Raw genomic sequence first — 21,352 nt, 5'->3', positions numbered from 1 at the left:
CCAGCAAAGCAAGTGTTTTGTTTTTAAGCTATAAACTTTACTATTTCATAATGTATTCCAAAACTCTAGTTCAACATATTGGGACAAAATAAAAAAGGCTAAGATTCTTCAGATAAGATCTTCATTCTAATTTCAAATGTGCAATTTTATTATATTCTTCTAATGTGGAGAATATGGGATAAAAAAGAAAATGGATTCAAATCAAACCATATCAGATAGTATCTCTCTCTCTTTTTTTTTTTTTTTTTTGAGGAAGATTAGCCCTGAGCTAACTACTGCCAATCCTCCTCTTTTTGCTGAGGAAGACTGGCCCTGAGCTAACATCCGTGCCCATCTTCCTCCACTTTATATGTGTGACACCTGCCACACCATGGCTTGCCAAGCAGAGCCATGGCTGCACCCGGGATCAGCTAATTCCACATTCTAAAAAGAACAGTTTGAAATCTGCAGGAGGTGGTGGTATTGATGTTATTATCACTCTTACTAACTGCTTGTTTGTATTTTGCTTTGTTTGGGCATTTAAGAAGTTTACTCTTTCTATGTAAAGTGTATTTTAAAAATTATTTTATGATTGATGCATGACACAGATACTCAAAGTAGCCATTTTCTGTAAACAGAAGGAATTTAAATCTGCCTGTGTCATGAGACAAATCAACTGTTACATATAACTAATGCTTAACCTGTAGGCAGCATCCCCATACCTTTCTCTACCTTTACCCAATGCTTCTATCGCATGTGAATTCACCAGATACTTCAGAATTCCAAATCGTAGTGCATTTCTTCCTTAGGATATACTATTTTTGTTACGAAGACTAGGACAGATTTATGCGTCTGCCTCCAATGATCTGAATGATGCATCACAAAGGTTTCTATTATAATTTAAGTGGTAAAGATTTGATGATTTAGAGGTGTATCTTCTAGCCCAACATACTGTCATGTCAGGCTTCAAATAAGGCTGAAATAACAGACTAGCACTTTTTAATTCTTTACGTTGGTTTGTAAATATTGTTTTTTGTTTTTTAACTTTACTTCTTTACTATACATGATCAAATATATAAAATTAATCACCTCAAATCATACCACTAAGAAAGGACCTAACATTTTTATATAATCTTTCAGACTTTGTACATTCATACACATGAATATATTTAAATGGGAAATGGTAAAATGTTGTAAATCACACACTCTCAAAAACATGTGATGAGTATCTTTTGACATGAATAGTCATCAAAATTTATTATTTCTAATACTATCACATTGTTTTACACCAAAGCACTAGTTAAGGGGGAAAAAAAGGACTCTGCTTCTGACCAACATAGATTAAGGTGAGTCAATTTATGTTCCCATTTGAAAAAACAAACAAACAAACCCAGACAAAATATATGAAACAATGGATTTCAAAACAGTGACATCAAACAATGAAGGCCAGTGATCCCTGAGAGATAGGAAACAAGAGAGACATCCTACGATTGCTCCAGCTTACTCCTTTGAGAAAGTTTCCAGGTCACAGCACTGAGAAGGAGAACTGATGGAGAGCCTGGCAAACTCCGAGTTGAGGAGATGAAGCTGACAGTCCAGGAAGAACAAGGCAGCTAAAATTCATATGACAGAGTACCAGAGAGGAGACAGCTGCACAGAGAAAAAATCCAATAGTACCAATAAGCACATGCATGCGAGGAACTATCCAAGGCAGAAAACAAACCAAAAAGTTTAGTAAAGAAAACAGTGCATGGTGCTTGAACAGTCCTGATAACAGTGCCTTTCCCACCAGCAAAACTGAGGAAACATCATTCACAGCGCACTGGTTAGACTGCACAGGAAGATGTCCCAAGGTATTCCTGTGGTGATTCTATAAAAGTTTTGTCTTAGCAGTGGAGAATAATTAGCTCTAGATGGAGCACTGTTCCAAACCTGCACTACAAAGCATAAAACAAGACATGAATCTATCAAACTGTCTCCAAGTAACAACTACATCCCAGGACATAGCTCAAGATTTATGGGACCACAAAAACATTCAGCATACAACAAAGTAAAATCACAATGTCTGGCGTCCAATCAAAGATTAGTACACATGCAGACAGGCAGAAAAACACAGGACATACTGAGGAGAAAAACCCAACCAATCAAAATTGATCCAGAATACAGTCAGACGCTAGAATTAGCACAAAAGGGCATCAAAACAGTTAAAACTATATTCCTTATGTTCAAAAGGTTAGGGAACATAAAAAAAATCAAACCAAACTCTAGAGATAAAAACTAAAATATCTGAGATAAAAAGATATACTGGATAGGATTAACAGCAGATTAGACCATTGCAAAAGAAAAGTTTATTGGTCATAAAAGCATAACAATAAAGACTATCCAAAATGAAACACACATATACACAAAAACAAAACAAAAGTGAAAGAGCATCAGTGAACTGTGGGACTTCAAGTGGCCTGATATACATATAAATAGAGTCCCCAAAGGATAGGGGTAGGAATCAGAAAAAAAATTTGCATTAAATTGAATCCAAATTTCCTTTGTTTGACTTAAATTTCTTTAAAACATAATTGACTTTTCAAACAAGAATAATAGTAATGTATGCTGGGGTTTTACCACATATAAAAATAAAATGTGGGGGCCAGCCCAGTGGCATACTGGTTAAGTTCACACGCTCTGCTTCGGTGGCCTGGGGTTTGCAGGTTTGGATCCCAGGAGCGGACATACACACCACTCCTTAAACCATGCTGTGACAGCGTCCCAGAGACAAAATAGAAGAAGACTGGCACAGATGTTAGCTCAGTGACAATCTTCCTCAAGCAAAAAGGAGGAAGACGGGCAACAGACGGTAGCTCAGTGCCAACCTTCCTCATCAAAATAAATAAATAAATAAATAAAACGTGTACAATGTATGTTTCTTGACCCCAATAGAATTATTAGAAATAGATAACAAGATTTTTGGAAAACACTCAAATATTTTGAAAGTAAATAATGTGCTTCTAAATAACTCATGGATCAAAGAAGAAATAAAAATGGAAATTAAAAAAATACAGCATTCTAGTGAGTGATGTAAGCATCATGGCAGAGTAAGATTCCCCAATAATCTCTTCCCTCCAACATACAATGAAAAGGGCATTCATACTCCAACAGAGGCCATCCAAACACAACATAAAACATGTCAGAGAGACCCATGTAGCCATACAGCAAAGGGCGGAGACTGGAGGCCCCCTCGGAGGAAGTGGAATGGGGTAAGAGAAACCTTTGCTTCCTCCCCTAAAGACTACAATCTGGGACAGCAGGAGGCCTCCGAGAGGGAAGGAATGAGGGAGGGGATGGTCGTTCATGGGGACATCAAGGATCCCCAGTGGGCCCTGGCAGCCTGGAGGGAAGCCCTTTACCAAGGCAAAAGGATTCACGAGGGGTGAACTTATCAAGTCCACACCCCAGGAGAGCAGACAGTGAGAGCAGAGCAAGAAAACCCCAAGAGCACACAGAAGAAAGCATCCCTCCCCCCACCCACTCAGTGCCCAGCTCCAGGCCCTGGGATCTTGGCTGAAGGCAGAGGGCTCAGAATACATGGTTCTTGACCCCCACCCACTGGTGATAGGCAGTAACCGTGACCAAATAACACCAGGATGTGAAAAACAGAGCCACTCCCTCTAGCAAGATCAAATGTTATATTAGATCTCCAGACCAGAGAGAAAACGGCAAGCACCCAGAAATCAGTCCTGAGGACACAGAAATATGTAATCTAAATGACAAAGAATTCAAAATAGCTATCATCAAAAAACTCAACAAGTTAAAAGAGAATGTAGAGAAACAAATCAACAAGTTTAGGAGCTACTTCACAAAAGAGATTGAAACTATAAAGAAGAATCAATCAGAAATATTAGAGATGAAAGACACAATGGAAGAAATAAAACAAAATATGGAATCCCTGAACACTTGAGCAGACATCACAGAAGAGCATATCAGCATAATCAAAGACAGACATGTTGAAATGCTCCAGACAGAGGCAGAGAGAAAACTAAGACTAAAAAGAAATGAAGAAAGTCTCTGAGAAATATCTGACTCAATTAGGAAAAGCAACATAAGAATTATAGGTATTCCATAAGGAGAAGAGGAGAATGGAGCAGAAAGCTTGTTCAAAGAAATAACAGCAGAGAACTTCCCAAACCTAGGGAAGGAGATGGAAATCCATGTGGAAGAGGCTATCAGATATCCCAAATATGTCAATGTAAAAAGACCTACTGAAAGGCATATAGTAGTGAAACTGGCAAAAGTGAATGACAAAGAAAGAATACTAAGGTCAGCTAGGCAGAAGAAAATAACCTACAAAGGAACCCCTATCAGTCTTGCAGCAGATTTCCCTGCAGAAAGCTTACAGGCTAGGTGAGACTGGAATGACATATTCAAATCTTTGAAGGAGAAAAACTTTCAGCCAAGAATATTCTATCCAGCGAAAACATCCTTCAGATACGATGGAGAAAGGAAAACTTTGCCAGACAAACTTAAGCTAAGGGAGTTCATAGCCATGAGACCCACCCCTCAAGAAATCCTCAAGAAGGCCCTCATACCTGAAAAAAACGGGGAGAAAGAGGTTACAAAGCACAGAGTAAGGAAATAAATAGGTAGACAGAATCAGAGCAGGATAGCAAATACTCAAGTAGAGCATTAAAGACAAAGGGAAGGAAAACAGCAAAAACAAAAATAATCTTGTCATTTTAACCACAAACTCATAACACAAGATGGAATAAAATGTGAAAAAAACAACTTAGGAGGGGAAGAGAAAAGGGACTGAATTGGTTCAGTCTAAGGAAATAAGAGGCCATCAGAAAAGGGACTCTTATCCACGAGATTTTGAATACAAACTTCATGGTAACCACTAAACAAAAAAGCAGAACAGAGACACAAATAATAAGGAGCAAACAAAGAAACACAACATAAACAACTACATAACTCAACTGGTAGACCAAAATACACAGGAAGAGAAACAAAGGAAATGCAGAAGAACAGGAAACTGAGTGATAAAGTGGCAGCTTCATTAAGCCCTCATATATCAATAATCACCCTAAATGTAAATGGACTGAATTATCGAATACAAAGACAAAAAAAGACGAGATGGATTAAAGAACAAGACCCAAAAATTTTCTGCCTCCAGGAAACACATCTCAGCTCCAATGACAAACACAGGCTCAGAGTGAAGGGAAGGAAGATAATACTCCAAGTTAATGGCAAACAAAAGAAAGCAAGTGTAACCAAACTTATATCAGAAAAAGTAGACTTCAAGACTGGTAAAGAGAGACAAAGAGGGGCAGTATATAATGATCAAAGGGACATTCCACCAAGAAGAAATAACACTTATAAATATCTATGCAGCCAACACAGAAGCACCAAAGCACATAAAGCAACTATTAACAAATCTAAAAGAAGATATTAATAAAACAATAATAGTAGGGGAACTCAACATTCCACTCACGTCAATGGATAGATCATGCAGATATAAAATCAACAAGGAAACAGTGGAATTAAATGAAAAGCTAGAGCAGTTGGACTTAATAGACATATATAGAACACTCCATCCAAAAACAGCAGAATACACATTCTTCTCAAGTGTGCATGAAACATTCTCAAGGATAGACCACATGTTGGGAAACAAGGCAAGCCTCAATAAATTTAAGAAGACTGAAACAACAACAAGCATCTTTTCCAATCACAATCCTATAAAGCTAGAAATTAATTGCAAGAAAAAAGCTGAGAGGGGGCTGGCCCCATGGCCGAGTGGTTAAGTTCACGCGCTCCGCTGCAGGCAGCCCAGGGTTTCGTCGGTTCGAATCCTGGGCACCGACATGGCACTGCTCATCAAGCCATGCTGAGGCAGCGTCCCACATGCCACAACTAGAAGGACCCACAACGAAGAATATACAACTATGTACTGGGGGGCTTTGGGTAGAAAAAGGGGAAAAAAATAAAATCTTTACAAAAAAAAGAAAAAAGCTGAGAAAGGGACAAACATGTGGAGACTAAACAACAGGCTATTGAATAACCAGCGGATGATTGAAGAAATTAAAGGAGAAATCAAAAAATAGCTGGAGACAAATGAAAATGAAAATATACCGTACCACCTCATACGGGATGAAGCACAGCCATATTAAGAGGGAAATTCATCGCAATATAGGCTCGCCTTAACAAACAAGAAAAATCCCAAATAAGCAATCTCAAACTACACCTAACTGAATTAGAAAAGGAAGAACAAAGCTGAAAGAGAGGAGAGAAACAATAAAAATTAGAGCAGAAATAAATGCTATTGAAACAAAAAAGGCAGTAGAAAGGATCAATGAAACAAAGAGCTGGTTCTTTGAGAAGATAAATAAAATTGACAAACCCCTAGCCAGACTTAGGAAAAAAGAGACAAAGCTCAAATAAACAAAATCAGAAATGAAAGAGAAGAAATAACAACGGATACCACAGAAATACAACGGATTATAAGAGAATACTACAAAAAACTATATGCCAACAAAATGGACAATCTAGAGGAAATGGATAAATTCTTAGACTCTTACAACCTGCCAAAGCTGAATCAATAAGAAATAGAGAATCTGAACAGACCAATCACAAGGAAAGAGATTGGAACAGCAATCAAAAGCATCCCAAAGAATAAAAGCCCAGGACCAGACTGCTTCGCTGAGGAATTCTACCAAACTTTCAGAGAGGATTTCATACCTATCCTTCTCAAGCTATTCCAAAAAATTAGGGAAGACTGAATGCTTCCTAACACTTTCTACGAGGCCAACATCAGTCTGATACCAAAGCCTGACAAGGACAACACAAAAAAGGAAAACGACAGGCCAATGTCGCTGATGAACATAGATGCAAAAGTCCTCAACAAAATTTTGGCAACCTGAATACAGCAATACATCAAAAAGATCATACATCAGGATCAAGTGGGATTTACACAAGGGATGCAGGGATGGTTCAACATCTGCAAATCAATCAATGTGATACATCACATTAATAAAATGAGGAATAAAAACCACACGATCATCTCAATAGATGCAGAGAAAGCATTTGACAAGATCCAACAGCCATTTATGATAAAACCTCTTAACAAAATCAGGATAGAAGGAAATTACCTCAAGATAATAAAGGCCATATATGACAAACCCAGAGCCAACATCACACTCAATGGGGAAAAACTGAACACCATCCCTCTGAGAACAGAAACTAGACAAGGATGCCGACTATCACCACTCTTATTCAACAAAATGCTGGAGATTTTGGCCAGAGCAATTAGGCAAGAGAAAGGAATAAAAGGAATCCAGATAGGGAGCGAAGAAGTGAAACTCTCACTGTTTGCAGGTGACATGATCTTATAGAGAAAACCCTAAAGAATCCATTGGAAAACTGTTAGAAATAATTAACAACTACAGTAAAGTGGTGGAGTACAAAATCAACTTACAAAAATCTGTTGCATTTCTGTACTCTAATAACAAACTTACAGAAAGAGAACTGAAGAATACAATTCCATTTACAATCACAAAAAAAAAATAAAGTACCCAGGGATAAATTTAACTAAGGAGGTGAAGGAGTTATACAATGAAAACTATAAGACATTATTGAAAGAAATAGATAATGACATAAAGAGATGGAAAGAGATTCCATGCACATGGATTGGAAGAATAAACACAGTTAAAATGTCCATACTTCCCAAAGCAATCTACAGATTCAATGCAATCTCAATCAGAATCGCAATGACATTCTTCATGGAAATAGAACAAAGCATCCTAAAATTCATATGGGGCAACCAAAGACCCCGAACTGCTAAAGGAATATCAAGAAAAAAGAACAAAGCAGCAGGCATCACAATCCCTGACTTCAAAATGTATTACAAAGCCACAGTGATCAAAACAGCAAGGTACTGGTACAAAAACAGACACACAGATAATGGAACAGAACTGAAAGCCCAGAAATAAAACCACACATATATGGACAGCTAATCTTTGACAAAGGTGCCAAGAACATACAATGGAGCAAAGATAGTCTCTTCAATAAATGGTGTTGGGAAAACCGGACAGCCACATGCAAAAGAATGAAAGCAGGTCATTATCTCACCCACACACAAAAATAAACTCAAAATGGATCAAAGAGTTGAAGGTAAGTCCTGAAACCATAAAACTCCTGGAAGAAAATACAGGTAGTACACTCTTTGACATTGAACTTAAAAGGATCTTCTCAAATACCATGTCTTCTCAGACAAGGGAAATAAAAGAAACAATAAACAAGCGGGAGTTCATCAAACTAAAGAGCTTCTGCAAGGCAAAAGAAACTAGGATCAAAACCAAAAGACAACCCACCAACTGGGAGAAAATCTTTGCAAATCATAGATATATACGATAAAGGGTTAATCTCCATAATATATTGGGAACTCACACAACTGAATTACAAAAAGCAAACAGCCCAATCAAAAGATGGGCAGAGGATATGAATAGACATTTTCCAAAAAAGATATACAGATGGCCAATAAACATGAAAAGATGTTCAATATCACTAATCATCAGGGAAATGCAAATCAAAACTACACTAAGATACCACCTTACGCCTGTCAAAATGGCTATAATCACGACTAAAAATAACAAATGTTGGAGAGGGTGTGGAGAAAAGGGAACACTCATACACTGCTGGTGGGAGTGCAAACTGGTGCAGCCACTATGGAAAACAGTATGGAGAGTCCTCAAAAAACTAAAAATAGAACTACCATATGACCCAGCTACCCCACTACTGGGTATCTACCCAAACAACTTGAAATCAACAATCCAAAGTAACATATATACTTCTAAGTTCACTGCAGCACTATTCACAATAGCCAAGACATGGAAACAATCCACGTGCCCATCCACTGATAACTGGATAAAGAAGATATGGGATTTATATACAATGGAATACTTATCACCCATAAAAAAAATCATTCCATTTGCAACAACATGGATGGACCTGGAGGGAATTATGCTAAGCGAAATAAGCCAGACTGAGAAAGACAAACACCAGATTATTTCACTCATATGTGGAATACAAACAAACACACAGACAAGAAAACAAGTTCAGCGGTTACGAGGGGAAGAGGAGTGGAGGGTGAGCACAGGGGATGAAAGGGAGCCCTTACGTGATGACAGATAAGAAATAATGCACAACTGAAAAAAAAATACAGCATTCTAAAATTTTTGGGATGTTGCTACAGCAGTACTTAAGGGTAACATGCTGAGAAGAAAAAAATCATGATGAAACAACAGGAATTCTAAGTTAAACTGACATCTTTCCCTTATTCACAAATAAACTACATTCTAATTCATGTTACAGTAACTCTCATATTGCAGCAGAACAGACTATACTTCCATTTAGCCGGGTGTGAAGGAGAATAGTAAGAGTAGCAGTGGAAAATAGAACTGGAACGGCAGGTTGGGGCCAGATCACAAGAGGCCTTGAATACTAGGCTACGCAGCTTGGAACACACTTAGTATGCAATGGGAAGCCACTGAAAGGTTTGAAATAAAAATATAAGAGCTGTAATTTAGAAATAGCTATGCATAATTTACATCTGTTTCAAGTGGAAGAAAAAAAACCTAAAATTTTGTGTTCTAGGCAATCTAGATAAGACATAAAAAGGCCTGTACTAAAGTAATGGCAATAAGAATAAAGACAAGAGGATGGCAGTAAACCAGAGACAGGACTTAGCAACATATTAGTGATTGGATGGAAATGCAGAATCAAAGGACTCTAGGATTTTTTCCCCTAATAAGCAAAGTTGTAATAAAAATACAGACACATATGCCTAAACACACTGGTCGCTACTATTTGTTAGACAGAGTCCTAGTACTTAAAATCCATTTTAATCCTTCTTGTGCCTGGATATCTATTAATTCTCTAAATTGAGGAAAACTTTAGGGATAATTATGGCTTGGTATCATGCCTACAAAATGATATTCTACTTCTGATACTCAGAGAAAACAATTTCCCAAACACTAAGGACCAATTCTTAAAATGGTTAAGAATTTTCTTTCCCACAGTCCATCAAAAAACGTCAGTGAGATTTCTTTTTAAAGTACAAGTTGACAAGGAGGTGACTGTTATTCTGTTGGTGACACAAAATAGAATTTTGGATATAACTGACATGTCAGAGCACACAATGATATTTGGTTGGGGAAGGTCGGGCAGTAAGAAAATTACACGGGGATGGTTGTGTTGCTTTAACTTAATATGCAGAAAAAGAGTTATGCTATATTGTTCTACAGGTTATACAATTGTATACCCTTCCCTATACGTTCTACCAATGACTTTTTGTGAAAGCAAGTTTCCAACTATCTCCTAGATTCAGCTTTATTCCATAATAGCTAGCAGGATTAAACAACCATGCTAACAGTGAAAGGCAGTAAAGGAGAATTATTAAGACTCTGGAACTCTAGAACCAGGCTTCATGAGTTAGAATTCCATTATCAGCAATACGATCATAAGCACATAGTTATCTATGCAATCTTGGGCAGGTTACTTACCCTCTCTACCTTAGTTTACTCAACTGGACGATGGGAATAATAAAATTACCTACCTTTAGAGTATTGTTCTGAAGAATAATTTTAATTTACATAGAGCACTTAGAAACAGTGCCCAGCACAGTAGACACCCCAAAAATTTACTACCATAATAACTCTGAATCTACAAGTAAATAGTTAATTCACAATTAATATATTTCATGTATGGAGGCTAAGGAAATGTACATTTGAGGAAAAGGACCAATAAAATTAGTAAAGCTTGGGAATCAGATTAAACTTTAATTATCTTGGAAGTTCACTTATCTAATACCCATTCCATGATAATGTACGATTCCTTAACTTTATTTTTATTTTTTCTAAAAGAATGGCCCTAACATCTGTTGCCAATCTTTTTTCTTTTTCTTCTTCTTCCCCCCAAAGCTCCTCAGTACATAGTTGTATATTCTAGCTGTAGGTCCTTCTAGTTCTGTTATGTGGGATGCCGCCTCAGCATGGCTTGATGAGCAGTGCTAGGTCACACCCAGGATCCAAACCAACAAAACCCTGGGACGCTGAAGTGGAGCACTTGAACTTAACCACTCAGCCATGGGGCCAGCCATGTTAACATTATTTTTAAATGCACCTTGATAGATTATATTTTAGTACAAATGGTTGTTGGCAAAGAAGAGTGACTGACATCCTGAACAGAAAACACAAAAATATCGCTGACCTTTCTAAATTATTACCATAAAACTGATGGTTCTCCATCTGTATGATGTATATTATAATGTAAGAAGGAAAATTAAAAATAACCTCTTTTGCAGGCAGAGACAAATAAAACATCAAATAGAAATGGTTAACTTTAATTTATAGCTATGGATCCCAGTAAGATAGAAAAGACTGAGCCCAAATTCCTAACCTCCTCCTTCTCTCAGAGTACAACTACCACCAAAATGTGTACTGGATGAGTTTGGAGGATGCTGCCAGAGTCATCAAGATATCTTGAGTTCTCTTGAGAAAGAATAGGTGCTGAGGGACCAGAGAAAAGGAAAGGTTTGCTTTGCCACTCCTTGAGGCTGTGGACCAAGACCAGGGATTTCACAGTTCCCTAAGTAAAGTGAAAAAGCAGAACCCCATGGTGCCCCTCAGAAAAGGGCTACATGTGACTCCTCCCAGAAGTGGACACTAACAGGGCTGTCCTCATAACCCTGCTGACTTCAGCATGCTTAGAGTAGAGGTTGCATTGGTGAACTGAATTGCTCCCAGACCTCATGGTCTGGAGAAGCCTTCAGCTTAAGCCCCTTTCACTCAGAAACTGCCTCAGGGTAGAGGAGATTCATCCTAAGCCTCAACAGAGGACAAGAGTTTGTAAGCTTGTCTGCCTCTGCAAACCACCATTTTAACTAACATCTACTGATTCGCATTGCGAGAGAAACCCACACAAAACTCTGACCTCTATGGATGGCTAACAGAACACAACAAAGAAAAATTCCACTTAATGGAAGCTCAATAACTTTATGATGGAAGACCAGACTACACAGCTAAAATATATTGATCCTACTAATGTGTCACATAGATGAGACAGAAGCAAGTAAATTAAGGAAAAAATATTAAGGACTTTCAGGAGATACTATTAGAATGTAAACAAGACTTTTCAGAGCTAAATATTTCCTAATAGAAAAATTCACCAGACGAACTGGTAAAGAATAACTCCTTATGGGAGCTGAACCTTTTATTCCAGAAGGTCAAATGGAAACAATTTCATGATACGGAACACATAAAGATAAAATCATTATTGAAAGATGAGAGAATTGGAGGACAAATTCAGGAGGTTTGCAAATAATGAGTAATAGAAAGAAAACAAGAAAAAATACAGGACAGGACAAGTCTTGTTCTGTTCTCTTATTTAGGAAATAATAGAAGAAAAATTCCTTAGCTGCAGAAACACTTAAGTGTTCAAATTGAAAGGGCTGAGACTCAGATTTAATTTGGGGGGGTGGGTGGGAGAAGAGTGCAGAGAGAGACAGTTAAACGAAAAAAGATACATATCTAGAGAAAATAAGCAGAAATAATTGAAATTCAATCAGAAAGAGAAAAATCATTCAGAGAAAAAGAATAGGTTGCCTGCAAAGGAAAGAGAATCAGATTAGCACTAGACTTCTCACCAGTAACACCAGAAACCAGAGGGCATTAGAACAGTATCTCATGGCTGGAAAAAAAGAATCTCAATTTAAGAATCCTACACATAGACAGGATATCCTTTACCATGAACAAAGAATGATATGTTCAGATATTATTTATTTCACTTAATATGCAAATACCTACCATGTGCAGAAAAATGTTCTTTGCATTGGACCTATAGTCAAGAGGACAAGCAAACTGACATGGAACTAACATTCTAGGTTTGAAAAATGGACAAACACCGGCAATTTGCAGAAGAAAAGCAAAGGGCCAATAAACATCTGAAAAGATCATGGACCTTACTAGAAACAGAAATTAAACAAATGAAAATTAAAATGATACGACCATTTTTCATCAATCTAATCAGGCATAAAAGTAGGTAAATAGGAATTTTAAATACTCTAAGGAGTAATTCTGGAAACTGATAGAATTTTACTAAACAATAATTTGGCAATATTTATTAAAAAGAATATACAGATACACTTTGACCCAGCAATCCTACCTAGGAGAAAGTGATCTAAAGAAACAAATGCATTAATACAAAAGGATACATGTATAATAACGTTTACTGTAGCACTGTTTGTAGTTGCCAAAGACACATCAAGAAAAGAACAGCAAGGACCGGTCGGTCCCATGCCGAGTGGTTAAGTTTGCGCCCTCTGCATCAGCAGCCCAGGGTTTCACTGGTTCAGATTCTGGGCACGGATACGGCACCCGCTCATCAAGCCATGCTGAGGTCGTGTCCCACAAGCCACAACTAGAAGGACCCACAACTAAAAATACACAACTATGTACCGGGGGGCTTTGGGGAGAAAAGGAAAAATAAAATCTTAAAAAAAAAAAAGAACAGGAAAGTAAATAAGAAACTTTCATAATATGGAATATCATACTAACATTAAAATTAACAAGTTAGAAGTATATATTTATCTGGAAGTATAGTGATAATATATTAAGTGAAAAAAATCAAACTGCAGAATAATGTGTAAATTAAGATCCCAATTTTGCATGAAAATTCCTTTATCTATTTGGCAATTTTAAAATCCACTCCTCTGTAAAATAAAATCCTACGCAGATATTGAAAATCAAGTTACAGAAGAATGTTGAAGTGAGATCATGTTCATGATATAATGATATGTCAAGGAAGCAAATTACAAAACTGTATGATGGGGCCCGCCCCGGGGCTGAGTGGTTGGGCATGCGCTCTGCTTCAGCAGCCCAGGGTTTCGTGGGTTCGGATCCTGGGCACAGGCATGGCGCCACTCATCGGGCCATGCTGGGGCAGCATCCCGAGTGCCACAGCTGGAAGGACCCACAACTAAAAATATATACAGCTATGTACTGGAGGCCTTTGGAGAGAAGGAGGAAATAAAATAAAATCTTTAAAAAAAAAATAAATAGGTGCCGGCCCGGTGGCGCAGCAGTTAAGTGTGCACGTTCCCCTTCGGCGGCCCAGGGTTCACGGGTTCGGATCCCTGGTGTGCACACGGCACCGCTTGGCATGTCATGCTATGGTAAGCATTCCACATATGAAGTAGAGGAATATGGGCATGGATGTTAGCTCAGGGCCAGTCTTCCTTAGCAAAAAGAGGAGGATTGGCAGCAGTTAGCTCATGGCTAATCTTCCTCAAAAAAAATTTAAAAAAATAAATAAAAAATAAACTGTATGATAATTTTCTACAAAGAAAAAAAATTATGTTTTAGATAATGCTCTACTTATGAAAGTCACAGATTTATTAAATCTACTCTCCATGAACAAGTGACATTAGCAGTGAACAAAAAGATTTCAGTAGCCTCTCAAAATCTATGTATTAAGTATAAGAGTATCTGCAAATATCCGTGGGAAAGACATAAGGACATAACGAAAATTAATGATTATCTGTGAGCAGTCGAATTATTAGTGATTTTTTTCTTATTTCTCTGTTTCTCAGATTTTCTTCATCAAACGTAGCACCCTTATAAATTAAAAATTAACTCTTTTAGAAAATCTAATTCTGAAAACTATAAAACTCCTAGAAGATAACAGAACAGAAAATCTAGATGACCTTGGTTTGGTGATACAACACCAAAGGTAAGATCCATGAAAGAACAAACTGGTAAGTTTAGACTCTATTAAAATTTAAAAATTTCTGCTCTGTGAAAAACCTATCCAAAGAATGAAAAGACAAGCCACCTACTGGGAGAAAATATTTGCACAAGACATATCTGATAAAGGACTACTATCCAAAATAAACAAAAAATTCTTAAAATTGAACAAGAAAACAAACAACTCAACTACATAATGGGCCAAAGACCTTAACAGACACCTCACCAAAGAAATACAGACAACAAATAAGCTTATGAAAAGATGGTCCACATCACAAGTCATCAGGAAAATGCAAATGAAAGCAACATTGAGATACCACTATTGGAATGGCTAAAACCCAAAACACTGACAACATCAAATGCTGACGAAGACGTAGAGTAACAGGAGCTCTCAATCACTGCTGGTGGGAAAACAAAATGCTGCAGCCACTTTAGAAGACAGTTTACCAGTTTCTTACAAAACTAAACGTAGTCTTACCATATGATCCAGCAATCGCGTTTCTCGCTATTTACCCAAAGGAAATGAAAACTTGTGTCCACACAGAAACCTGCACAGACATTTATTGTAGCTTTATTGATAACTGCCAAAACTTGGAAGCAATCAGGATGTCCTTCAGTAGGTGAATGGATAAATAAACTGTAGTACATTCAGACAATGTATTATTATTATTCAGTGCTAAAGAAAAAAATGAGCCATCAAGCCTGAAAAGACATGGAGGAACCTAAAATGCTTACTACTAAGTGGAAGAAACCAATCTGAAAAGGCTACATATGATTCCAATTATATGACATTCTAAAAAAGGCAAAACTATGAAGACGATAAAAACTGGTTGCCAGGGGTTACGGGAGAGGGACAGATGAACAGGTAGAGCACAGAGGATTTGGGAGGCAATGAAACTACTCTGTATATATTATAATGGTGGATACATGTCATTGTAAATCTGTCCAAATCCAGAGAATGTACAATACCAAGAGTGCACTGTAATGTAAACTATAGATTCTGGGTGATAATGATGTGTGTATGGAGGTTCATCAACTGTAACAAGTGTACCACTCTGGTGGGGGATGTTGATAACAGGGCAGGCTATGCATGTGTGGGGGCAGTGAGTATCAGTAAAATCTCTATACCTTCCCTTCAGTTTTGCTATAAACCTAAAACTGCTCTAAAAAAGTGTTTATTTTCCTAAAGTCTACTTATGATTCTACATGTATACAGATGGTCCCCAACTTACGATGGTTTGACTTACGATTTTCAACTTCACAATGGTGCAAAAGCGATACGTGTTCAGTAGAAATCATATTTGGAATTGTGAATTTTGATCTTTTTCCCATGCTAGAATATGCGGTATGATACCTTCTCGTGATGCTGGGTAGCAGCAGTGAGCCCCAGCTCCCAGTCAGCCAAGCAATCACAAGGGTAAACAACTGATAACACTTACAATCATTCTTAACCAGACAACGATTCTGTTTTTCATTTTCAGCACAGTATCCAATAAGTTACATACGACATTCAACACTGTATTGTAAAATAGGCTGTGTTAGATGATTTTGCCCAACTGTAGGCTAATGTAAGTGTTCTGAGTACATTTAAGACAGGCTAGGCTAAGCTATGATGTTCAGTAGCTGACATGTATTAAATGGATTTTCGACTTAGAATATTTTCAACTTACGATGGGTTTATTGGGAAGTAACCCCATCACAAGCTGAGGAAGATCTGCACTAAAATTCATATAAGCTAAAACATTATTTCATGTTATAAATTATACAAATAGAGATGAATTAACTTAAGCCACCTGAATCACATATTTATTCAACCATATTTAATATAAACCAGACTACAATAGCTAAAATTATATCTCCAGAGTTCTAGAAAACCACTATAAGCAGTAACTAGATAAAATAAAAACTGGATTTTCAATAGCCAAAAATAGTAAACTGTTTTGTTGTCTTCTCCTATGTGCATTTTATCTCCCCAACTTGAGGACAGAAATAATGTCTTCCAACTTGTTTTCTTGATATTTAGTACAATGCAGAAAGTTAATAAATTAATGTGAAATCATTCTTGCTCTAAAAATGAAGCTAACAGACTGCTTCCCCTTTACAGGGGTGTAGGGACATGTCTCTAGTTATCAGGTATGTGGCCCAGGGTAATTAGGGCAGGAGAACAGTGGCCTGGAATATAAGAGCTCCAAAAAGGAGGTGGTTGGGGCTAGAGGCTTTGGAACAGTTTATTTGCATATGAAAGGCCCCTTAGTAAGGAGTCCTTTACTACCTCTAGGAATTAGCCAGCCCACAGGCCAGGGAGGGGCAGTCTCTCCAGGTTCAGCAAGGCTCCAAGATGTCAAAGTATCAGAAACAAAGAAAAATAAAGAAGAACGATTAATACAGAGAGAAAACAAATTTTCATAAATTTTATTGTTACAAAATTCTAAATATAATAGTATTGAAAACTGAGTACAATTTTTCTTTGTAACACACATCCACTAAAGAGAATGAAATTCCTTTTACGGGGATAACATTTTTGCTTAACTGGGGTTTAAAGTTACTGTTCCCTCTCATCAAAATCAACTGCAAAGTCCCCTTTATTAATGCTGGTCTGTAATGAGATTTTACATATTTCATATTTGAAAACGTCTTTTCACACAAGTCCTACCAAATACCCATATCAATCCATGAGCATACGATTTTAATTGACCATATTCATCACTTGGTAGACAATTATGGAAGTCTACTAGATTCTTCTCCTGATATTTGCCTTTTAATATGTTGTTACACTGTAGATTAATCACTTCCAGTTGAGGATTAGGTGAAGAACTCTTCATTTGCACAATTAAATGGATTTTGAAACATGGAAATTTCCTTTGCAATTGCATCAAGGTCCAAAAAATGCTACTGAAACTGTGGTTTGAGCTCAGAAAATACTTCTACTGCTAATTTTTACTGGAAATACAGATCTTACTCCTTAACTTTTGACAGCAGTGGAAATATAAAAAGCAGGCTGACATTACTTGTGATTAAAACATTAGTTGTCATCAAAATGGCTTTACCACACACAAGCAATGCTTTGCTTTGTAGTTTTAGACTGAGTTCATTAGGAAACATTACCAAGTGTGCAGCAAAAGCTATTTTCTAAAGTTATTCAGTGTCCAATAAGTGGAGGAGGGTGGTTCTTCAAGTTCAAAAAATTTTAATCTCAGCCCTGAGCTCAAAAAACTCACAATAAACCTTTACCACAGACTGCTAAGCCATCAAACAGCTGTGAGGTTGGGCAAGTCAGGATATATAGCTTCTATTTCTGACAAAAACTTAAAATAGCCAAAGGCTTTAAATGCTTACATGTGCACAAACTTTGTAAATTTGTCCAACTAAGCATTTTTCTGTTCTACATGTTTTTTTACCACTATCAGTTGAAACACACCTTAGTGGACTCTACTTCAGGTTGTACTGAATTAGTGTTTTCTCAAATGCTTTGAAAATCTTTTCACCTGAAATTGTTCTACACATGCTATTTATAGGGAGTAATTCTCAGTCATTTCACACACTGCGTTGACTATTCAAATAAACTGCTGAGCAGTATCATAACATCTGTCAATTCATCAAGAACCAAGCAAACTTACTTTGGTTGTACCTTCATTTTCACTTTTTACTTTTCTGAAGAAATTCTGGTGTGATAAGGCATTGTTTTAAATTTCTAATTTTTCTGATTATTCATTTCAGTGAGGTGGGAATACTATGAAGAGTACATAGTTAGGAAGTGTCAATTTATACTGTATTCTTCTGGCATCACTGGAGGGTCATTTGCAAAATAGGCAAAACATTCTGCTATCTAAATCAATAATAAAAGAATCCACATTCCCATGTGCTTTAAAAGCATGACACTTGAAGACTATTTTTCTCTTCTTTTGTTCTTTTGACATGATAGGTATATACAAGTAATAAAAACAATATAAAATGTCATGGTACGGTGATACACACGGCACTTGAAACAATGAATTTATAAATGCGTTACTATAATTTATAGTGCACTGAGCAGGAGAGTAAGAGATGAAATGTCACATATGGTTGCTGTCAGGATTACTCAAACTCAGCTGCTGTAGCTTGAAAGCAGCCACAGACAATATGTAAATAAATCAGCATTTTCATGCTCTAAGAAAAATGTTATTTATGGACAATGAAACTTTCATATAATTTTCAAGTATCAAAATTATTATTTCTCTTTGATTTTTTTCGGTCATTTAAATACACAAAACTATTTTTAGTTCATGGTCCACACACAAATAAGCAGGAGGGTGGATTTGGTATGGCTGGTAGTCTGCAGACCCCTGCTGCAGGAAATGAGGAACTACCCAGTATTTTTGACCATGTGGAACATTTTCAGATGATTAACCCAGTCAGCAATATATAGCATGGACCAGAGAAAGACTGAAAGCAGAGAGAGAAATTAGTGTAGTAGTTAAGAGTACTGTAAATGGCATCTGAGTACCTAAGTTTAAATCCCTTCTCTCCAATATAACTTTGGATAAACCAATTTCTCAGATCGTCATATACTCATCTACTATGAAGGATAAGTAATAGTGTGAACTTCAAGGCGTAGATTTAAAGAATAAATGAGATGATCCACATAAACTGATTATAACAGTACTTACAGAGGAGATCCTCAATAAATGTTAACCATATATATTATCGCTAATTCAAATTAGGTGATGATGACAGCCCAAGAGATGACAGTGACAAAAGAGAAATTGAAAAGGTAAAATTAACCAGACCCTAAGCACATTAATGGAACAGAGGAGAAATGCAGAAATAGATCCAAATGGATATAAGAATTTAGTATGACATAAACACATAAAGTTTATCATTTTTGTGAGACATCCTTGGAACGGAGGGCAAGACTTAAAATACAAATTTGGAAGTACCATGAGAATATAGATGAAAGCTTTAAAAATCTGGATTAGACTTCAAGGACAAAAAAGGAAAGTGAGAAGAATACACAGAAAGGATATGGGCACTACATTTAGGGATGGGAGAAAGCAGAAGAATCAAGAAGGAAGATATAGTAGGCGTAACCCGAATAGAAGAAATGGTACTGGAATTCCTATCATAGAAGAAAGATGCTAATGGGTGTGAAAGACTAAAAGGAAGTCATTTAAGAGAATCGAGTTTAAATGCAATGTACAGATTTCATAAGAAAACACTATAAAAGTTGAAAAATCTACTTACTGACACCGCTATCATGGTACTATCTGGCCTCCATTCAGCTTCCTTATAGGATCCAAACTGAGAAGATGATTTTGCAGGTTCCTTGTAGGTTACGATTAACACACTAGGCTGGAAGGAAACAGTTACAATTTATTAATATCTCATAAAAATATATAAAAACAAAATTTAAGAAAACTTATCATAGAATACTCTGAGTATTTTAATAATTCTAAAAGTGTAATAAAAGATAACATAGTCTAATATTAAATCATCAGCTCTAAATAGTCCAACCAAATCAACTAAAAAGAAAGACAAACTGAATGGGCCTATATCTACTAAAGAAATTGAATTGCTAATTAATAACCTTGAAAAACAGAAAGAACTAGGCTCAGATGAGTTCTCTGGTGAATTCTATGCAAGATTTAAGGAAGAAACTATACAAATTCTCTACAATCCCTCCCACAAGACAGAAGCAGAGCAAACACTTCCTAACTCTTTCTATGAGGCCAGTATCACCCTAATACTAAAACAAAACAAAGATATTACAAGAAAATAAAACAACACATCAATTTCTCATGAACACAGGTGCAGAAATTCTCAACAAAATATTAGCAAACCGAATACAACAATGTATAAAAAGAATTACACACTATAACCAAGTGGGACTTATTCCAGCTATGCAAGGCCAGACGAACATTTGAAAATAAGTTAATATAATCCATCACATCAACAGCATAAAGAGGAAAAAGCACATGATAATATCAATAGACGTAGAAAAAGAATTTGACAAAATCCAACACCCATTCACGACAAAAACTCTCAGCAAACTAGGAATAGAGGGGACCTTCTTCAACCTGACAAAGAATATACAAAAAACCTATAGCTAACATCATACTCACTGGTAAGAAACTGGAAGCTTTCCTGCTAAGATCAGGAACAAGGTAAGAATATCCCCTTTTCTCCACTTATTTTCAAAATCATACTTGCAGTCCTAGCTAACACAATAAGACAACAAAAGGAAATAAAAGATATACAGATTGGGAAGACAGAAATACAACTGTCCTTGTTCACAGGTGACATGACTGCCTACACAGGAAATCCAAAAGAATCAACAAAAAAACTTGTGGAAATGAGAAGTGATTACAGCAAGGTTGCAAAATACAATGTTAATAAAGTCAATTGTTTTCCTATATAATAGGAATAAATAAGTGGAATTTGAGGTTAAAACACAATACCATTTGTATTAACAACAAAAAAAGAAATATTTAAGTATAAATCTAACAAAATATGTACAGAAGCTATATGAGAAAAACTATAAAATTTCATGAACAAAAGAAAAAAAAGAACTGAATAAATGAAAATTTATTCCAAGTTCATAGATAGGAAGA

At 36.6% G+C, this 21,352-nt stretch overlaps 1 protein-coding gene across 8 annotated transcripts in view; it reads right to left on the bottom strand.

Annotated features, from left to right (window-relative positions):
* The window catches only part of RIC1 (RIC1 homolog, RAB6A GEF complex partner 1), a 145,676-nt gene that overhangs the window by 77,081 nt on the left and 47,243 nt on the right, over window positions 1-21,352 (bottom strand). For 6 of the 8 annotated variants that reach the window (XM_070590009.1, XM_070590011.1, XM_070590010.1 and 3 more), the window contains exon 2: window positions 19,986-20,093. The exons of 1 other annotated variant lie outside the window; for it this stretch is intronic. In XM_070590009.1, coding sequence (XP_070446110.1) covers window positions 19,986-20,093 — 108 coding nt within the window. Of the gene's footprint in view, window positions 1-1,483; window positions 1,630-19,985; window positions 20,094-21,352 lie in introns of those variants that run through there. One more of the 8 variants, XM_070590016.1, reaches the window with a different exon arrangement.

Source organism: Equus przewalskii, chromosome 22 (assembly GCF_037783145.1).
Source record: "Equus przewalskii isolate Varuska chromosome 22, EquPr2, whole genome shotgun sequence".
Classification (NCBI taxonomy): Eukaryota; Metazoa; Chordata; class Mammalia; order Perissodactyla; family Equidae; genus Equus; species Equus przewalskii.
Note: the sequence above shows the minus strand (reverse complement) of the source record. Positions and strands in the feature narration are given on the sequence as shown.